The sequence below is a fragment of the Populus euphratica genome, unplaced genomic scaffold (assembly GCF_000495115.2).
Source record: "Populus euphratica unplaced genomic scaffold, PopEup_1.0 scaffold2553.1, whole genome shotgun sequence".
Classification (NCBI taxonomy): domain Eukaryota; kingdom Viridiplantae; phylum Streptophyta; class Magnoliopsida; order Malpighiales; family Salicaceae; genus Populus; species Populus euphratica.
The window spans coordinates 1-7098 of NW_011502381.1; the positions used below are offsets into that span (position 1 = coordinate 1).

The 7098-nt window shown below is 33.1% G+C and overlaps 1 protein-coding gene across 1 annotated transcript; it reads right to left on the reverse strand.

Annotated features, from left to right (window-relative positions):
- Window positions 1-5447: 5447 nt before the first annotated feature.
- LOC105119131 (uncharacterized) lies at window positions 5448-5897 on the reverse strand. The gene has a single exon (XM_011017238.1). It carries the CDS (start codon window positions 5895-5897, stop codon window positions 5448-5450), a length of 450 nt encoding a protein of 149 aa, XP_011015540.1.
- Window positions 5898-7098: the final 1201 nt, after the last annotated feature.

The following is a 7098-nucleotide window of genomic DNA, read 5'->3' on the forward strand; positions in this document are numbered from 1 at the left end:
GTATGTGAGACTCTAGTTAGCCTATATATAGGTGGTATAATTGTCTTTCTAATTTCTCATATATAAAATCCTCTTTTCCTTCCTTTCATTTCTACTCAACCCATACATTCAACAAATACAGAAGCGTGTAGAAATGGCAAGTTCCTCAAGTCATCATATAAGAAATATTTATGTTTTCGGTGGATCTAGTCTTGGGAAAGAAAAGGAGTTTTTAGAATCAGCAAATCATCTTGGTCACGTGCTAGCTGAGAGAAAGATTCATTTAGTGTATGGGGAGGGAGTCTTGGGTTAATGGGAGGTGTGTCAATAGCTGCATTTTTAGGAGGTAGTCAAGTTTTGGGGGTCGTCCCCGAAGCTTTAGCACAAGGGGACATCATTGGAAAAACAATTGGAGAGGAACTTCAAGTCTCCACAATGTCAGCTCGAATGAATGCAATGTTTAACCATACTAATGCCTTCATTGCTTTACTAGGTGATCTAGGTATATTGGAAGAGATCTTTCATATTTCCTCTTGGGCCCAACTGCACATTCACCGTAAACTCATAGGTTTGTTAAATGTTAATGGTTATTATGATAAGTTGTTGTCTTTTCTTGATCATGCTGTGGAACAGGAATTTCTAACATCTTCTGCACGACAAATCATAATCTCTGCTGCTACTGCTGAACAATTGATTGACGAACTACAATCTTTCATTCCTATAATTGATCCTTCCATAAGTCGCATCAATTGGTTAACTAAGAAAAGCCATAAAAAGCTTAGATTGGATTTGAGCCTTTATTTGTGAATCTTTGTGTCTTTTGGTTTTATTATTGTATTTTGTTGTTTCTTATATTTGTTTTAGTGTTTCAGGTTTGTTAGTGTTCGTTATTTCAGGTGATATCTTCTATACTCTATCTTTCTCCCTTTAAACATTGAGGACAATGTCTCATTTTGGTTGGGGGGAGAGGGTAATAGTTGATAAAAAAAAATTGTTTTCTATTTCATAAAGCATGTGCATAATTGTTGTTACTAGGATGGCAGAGTAAAGAAGTTCTTTTGTTAAAGTGACTCTTGAGACGCATCTTAGTAACCATTCTTAACAAGGTCTATCACAATACTTCCTGAAATATTCAGATTTACAAACTCTTGCATTACTATCACTTAATTCTGCTCATATACTTATTTAACATGTATTCTTAAACCTTAATTTACACACACACACTTTAACATATGATTGTGGGTTGCATATTGGATTATTACATTATTTATGTTCTTTTGTTAAAGGTAACAACTAAGAGAAAAGGGATAGTATATAATTAAAAAAAAGAAAAACAAAAAAAAGACAAAAAAAAAGAAAAAAATGATAATAATAAAAATGTAGATAAGTTTGGTTTCGTAGCCTCCCTTACCTAAGCAATTAAGCCCGAATGAGTGTTTTAACACCTAATACCCTAAATTCAACTGACTTGGAAGCTATTGGCCCAACACTTGTTACATGGGTTGAGGAGAAAAGCTTAAGGGAATGAAACATTGCACTATCTACATATCAGTATCTGCGACCCGAGTTACTAAGCTCATAGGGGTGTCTTAACACCTAATGTCCTAAGACCAACTGGTCCTGGGAGTCATTAGCCGAAAGCTCGTTACATGGGTTAAATATGCATGGTGTTTTAAATTATATGTATATATATTAAAAAAAAAGAAAAAAAAGAAAAAAGAAGAAGACAAAAATAATAATCCCACCCCAAGGAAGTTAACCTTAAACATTAGAACAAAAATTTTGTTTTCTTCCAACAAAAGCCCTGCAATTATATGTTGATACATTGAGCACAAAAGAAAGGTTTATGAATATCTTGTTAAGAGGTATTGAGCAGGTATTTAAATTTAACGAGAGTTTGTTTATCTGGATAGATTAATGGAAGTTGAATGATGAATACCTTGCTTTGTGGAATTTACAATTTTTTTTTCTATTTTACCGCTTTGATTACTAAGGACTAGCAATAAGCTGGTTAGGGGGTGTGATTAGTACTTAAAAATGTTTTTTTATTAAGGTTTTATATCATCATTTTGCACTTGAAGTATCAATAACTCCTTAACTAAAGCATGTTTTATAATAACGTATCTAATAATATAAGATACCTTTAATTTGTGGTAAATGTTTATTTTAAATGCAAGCCTATCACATAAATGAAAGGATTGATTGATGAATTTAAGAACTGAAATTAAAAGGACAAAGAGATGGCTAAACATAGAAAAGAGATGTCGGTGCAATCCAAACCAGAACATTGTTCGGTAATTGGGTCATATCTAGAGCTGTAGATCTCAGATTTAGGTCTACTTTATATGGATGGAAAGGTAAGACATAGGCCTACAACTTTCATATGGAGCCTAAGATCTGAAAAGGCCATTTTCAAGTCCAAATTGTAGCAACAACAAAGAAGCCCGAATCTGTCTTCCAGACTGAGCACTGTTCAGTATTTGGCCCATATCTGGAGTTCTAGAAGCCCAAATGAGCTGAATATTTTATACAAGAAAGCTGAGACAATTTTCTACAACTTTCATGTTTTCACGTGGCTCTAATTTTGACGTTATCAATGACGTTTTGGGCACACAAGAGAAGATAAGGATTGTCACCAAGTCAAGAGTTGGCCACCCACTCATCAATTAGTCATCAAATCAATAGTTCCCAATTTTGGCCTATAAAAGGAGGAATTTGCCATGTATTTAGGCATCTTGGTTTCCAGATCAAGATCATGCTCTTGCTTTCTCTTTTTGTATTTTTTGTAATGTTTATGCTTTGCTTTCATTAATATCAAGTTTATGCCTTTCATTTCCTTTCCTTTACTTAGTTAACTTTTATGTTCTTATTTTGTACTTAGTTAACTTTTATCTTATTTTGTTTATTTATTTTTCTTTCTTTCATTATTTCTAGCTAAGTTTATTATGTCAAGGTGAAAAGGTTACACTAATGGTGTAAGAATAAGTATAGTGTAAACTTAATATGGACTTTAATGTTTGATACTAACATGTTTTGTATTTGTTATCTTGTTCCCTCTTTAATACTTTGCTTGTTAAATGACTAATCTTGATTTATGTTGTATAACACTTGGTACAACAAATGCTTGACACTTTCATAGCTCATACTGTATGGTATAACCGACACTTGAGCTATGAAAGGAACTTGATTTGTTGTTAACATAAGTTATAATCATGAATGCTTGATGAGATTTACAAGTATTAGCATTAATCGAATAAGATGACTAATGTAATCATGTTAACAATATATAATCTGATTGGAACCTCCTTTGTGTGTGGTTTCCAATTCAATAATAAGAGTTTATACTATACTTGTTAATTAAATAATAAGAGTTTTATACTATACTTGTTTGACATACCATTAGTGGAACCTCTAACCTTGACATTTGTTATTATCATTGTTTAATCCTTATACTAATATTCCATCTCCAAGTTCTCATCTTCTTCTTCTTCTTTTTCTCTTTCTTTATTATTATTATTACTACTACTACTACTACTACTATTTTTATTATTGTTATTATTATTGTTTTTGTTGTTGTTATTGTTATTGTTGTTGTTGTTGTATTATTTTTATTTATAATTTGTACAATTAACCTCCCTGTGGTTTGACCCCGGTCTTGCCGGGTTATTTATTACTTCGACACTCCTGCACTTGGGAGAAGACATCAATCTTTTCATCGTGTAAAAAATGATTAAAAAAAAGAAGTAAAAATAAAATAAATGAAGAATAAATTAAAATTTAGGTTAAGGGCAACATGATTGGAAGTTTAAAGATTTAATTAAACTCTTCACTAGTTTAATTAATTAAATGAAGGGTTTAATTGGAGAATTAATAAGTTTGTAGACTTAATTAAACTTTGATTTAATAAAATAAAATTTATTGATTAAAGGACCTAATTGATACATTTTAAAACATTAGGGACCAATCTATAATTTGTCATTTTCCATGCCAAATGACGCGGTTTTATAATCCTTCTGTTCATCATCTGCCACGATCGCGACCATGTCTTCTGCCACGATCCCGGTCGTGGAGGAGATGGTTTTTTGAAGCTTTTTGGCTTTAAAGACTGAAGATCACTATCAATAGTTTGACTTTAGACGCCATTCGTATTATTTTTTTGTCGTTCTTTTTTTTTGTTTGCCCCTTTTTTTTTTTCGTTTTTCATTGCTTTACTATAGCATACTCACTTTGTCTTGGTTATCATTTTTTTTCTTGTTATTTGGGCATGCCCCCTAGCGTTTGAGTTTCTTGGGCTCTTTTGACTTTTAGCTTTCTCACGGCTTTATCATCTTTCTTGATCATTGAAATTTCAATTGCCCCTAGTGTGGGGTGTGATCTTAGTCGAGATTTTTTTTCATAAAAGAAAAATTATTTAGGCTAAAAAAGGGATAGCAAGGGATGTATTTATTTTGGAACATGAAAGGAATAACAAAGATGGCATTTTCTCATTTCAAGCGCAAGCAGCTATGATCAATAAATTTTGACCTCATCCAGTGTGATGGTTTGGTCTTTGTAAAGATACATTTCAAGGGTTATGAGCAACGAGTTCACTACATACCATTATTCATATGTTTAAAAACACATGATTCAAGAGTCATGGGGTAAGGGTGTTTATTCATTTTTTTTGTTTATAATTTAGTCACCTCAATGATGGAGTTGCTTGATTCACTTGTGATTCTACAAGCAGAATGTCAAAAAATATCATTTTTGAATAAACATCAAATTATTTTTGAAATCAAAATGTTAGATCAAATTTTCAAAACTCCAATAAGGAAACTAATTTTGGTAAAAGAGATGAACTGCGTTTATGAGATCACGTGAGGCTTCTAAAGTGTATTTGTGAGTTCTTATAAGAAAACTTTCTCAAGAAAAGGAATAATGCTTGGTCGTGAACATGATTGAATGACAAACTCATTATTTCATTGAAACTTTGGAAAAGAAGTTTAACAACAAAGAACTTATGCCAACATCTTGGGCTATGAAAACTGGCATGATAACACATAAAGGGGCTAAACATTTAGTGATCAATGATTAAAATTTCTAGAATTTTTCAATTGTTCATTCTCCTTGACAAGGGCATCTTTTCAACAGTCAATTGAAGTCATTTATAGATCATTTTTGACCTAATATCACCATAGCTTTATCTTCAAGATAGTTGATTTCTGGGAGTCAGTGTGAGGCAATTAGCTATAAAATGATAAGTGCCTTGGCAAACCACCTTTAGTGAACCTGTTCTTCTTAGTTGGGTTAGTAATCTTACCTAACCCAATGGCTTGTTCAATCCTCTCAGCTATAACAACCAGGTCAGTGAAATGTTGTGCAAAGCTTCTAACTAAGTATTCAAAGTACGGAGCTTTAACGCTGTTGGAAAATAAATTGATCATCTCTTTTTCCAACATAGGAGGGTTAACTCGTACAACTACCTCCCTCTATCTTCGGGCGTATTCCCTTATGGACTCCTTGTTGTCCTTCTCTATAGCTTGCAAGCTTAACCGATTAGGGTCCACATTTATATTGAACTTATATTGCCTCATGAAGGCATCAACTAAATCCTTCCATCTTTTAACCTTGGTATTTTCCAACTGCATATACCAAATGAGGGCAACATCACTCAAGTTGTCTTGAAAGAAATGAATCAGCAGTTTCTCATCATTAACCATCTCAGCCATTTTGTTGCAGTATGCTTTGAAATGAGTTATAGAGCATTGAGTTCCCGTATATTTGATATATTCTGGCACTCTAAACTTTTTGGGAATGACAACGTTAGGCACCAAACACATCTCAGCAGCCTTTATAGAATCAAGTAGGCGAATTCCCTCAAATGCCTTCATCATTTGCTCCAGGGCAATGAATTTGTTAAGATCATCTTCTTTTACCATCTTGCCTTTTCGAGATTCCTTCTTATTTGCCCCCAGATTCTGTGGAGTGAAGGGATTTATGAGCATAGGTTCAGGCTAAACTATATGTGTTGCTTTTCTGGATTTGTCTCTCAAGGCCTATTCGAGTAGACTAGTAAGCCTTGCGACTTCTTCTTTAATATTATCCACCTCTTTTTTGTGTTGGGCTTCCAATTAGGCTTTTTCTTCGTTTTCCATTTGTCTTTTTCTCAAATGATTGTTAGAGGTGGATTTCAACGGGGAACTTATATTTCAACTTGCTTTTGTAAATCATGCAATTTACATAAAAATGTTGATTTAATTTTTTAAAAAATGCATATGAAATGCAGACTCGCCCTTTATGGGATGACAACCTAATATGAAGATCCTAATTGTTAAGTGCATCAAAGGGTTGGTCATTATCTAGTTTCAAAGGGTCTCTCGCATGCTTAGTGATCGTCCTTAAAAGGTTGATATGAGGCTTACAAGTAGTGTGAAGATAGAGGCCCTGAGTAATATCAGTTTGGCATATCAACCACTTCCAAGTAAACAATCAAGCGAGAGTTGGATGGTTTCACAAGTCTTACCTAGGCTAAAGCCATTAGGGTATCGTTACTCCCCCACTTATCCTAGGTTGTAAAGTGTGTGCTCTCAAAGTGATGCATGGAAACATAAATAAGGATGCATGCTAAAGTAGTAAATGCAGGAAAAATAAACAAATATACACAACAAACAAAATAGCAATAATAAGACAAAAGACAAAGCTTAATCCTAAGGTCCCCAATGGAGTCGCCATTCCATCACACCCGGACATCGCGATGACCGATTAATTAAGGAAAAATACATAGATAGTGTAATGTTTGATTCTTTTAAGTTTTTCTCCTCAACCCATGTAACAAGCATTGAACCAATAGCTCCCAAGTCAATTAACCTTAAGTATTAGGTGTTAAAACACCTCTTTGGGCTTCATTGCTTAGGTTAGGGAGGCTACGAAACCAAACTTATCTATATTTTTATTATCATCATTTTTTTTGCTTTTTTTTTTTATAAATTATATACTATCTCTTTTCCTTAGTTGTTATCTTTAACAAAAGAACATAAATAATGTTATAATCCAATGTGTAACCCACAATCATATATTAAAGTGTGTGTGTGAAAATTAAGGTTTAAGAATGTATGTTAAATGAGTATATGAGTAGAATTA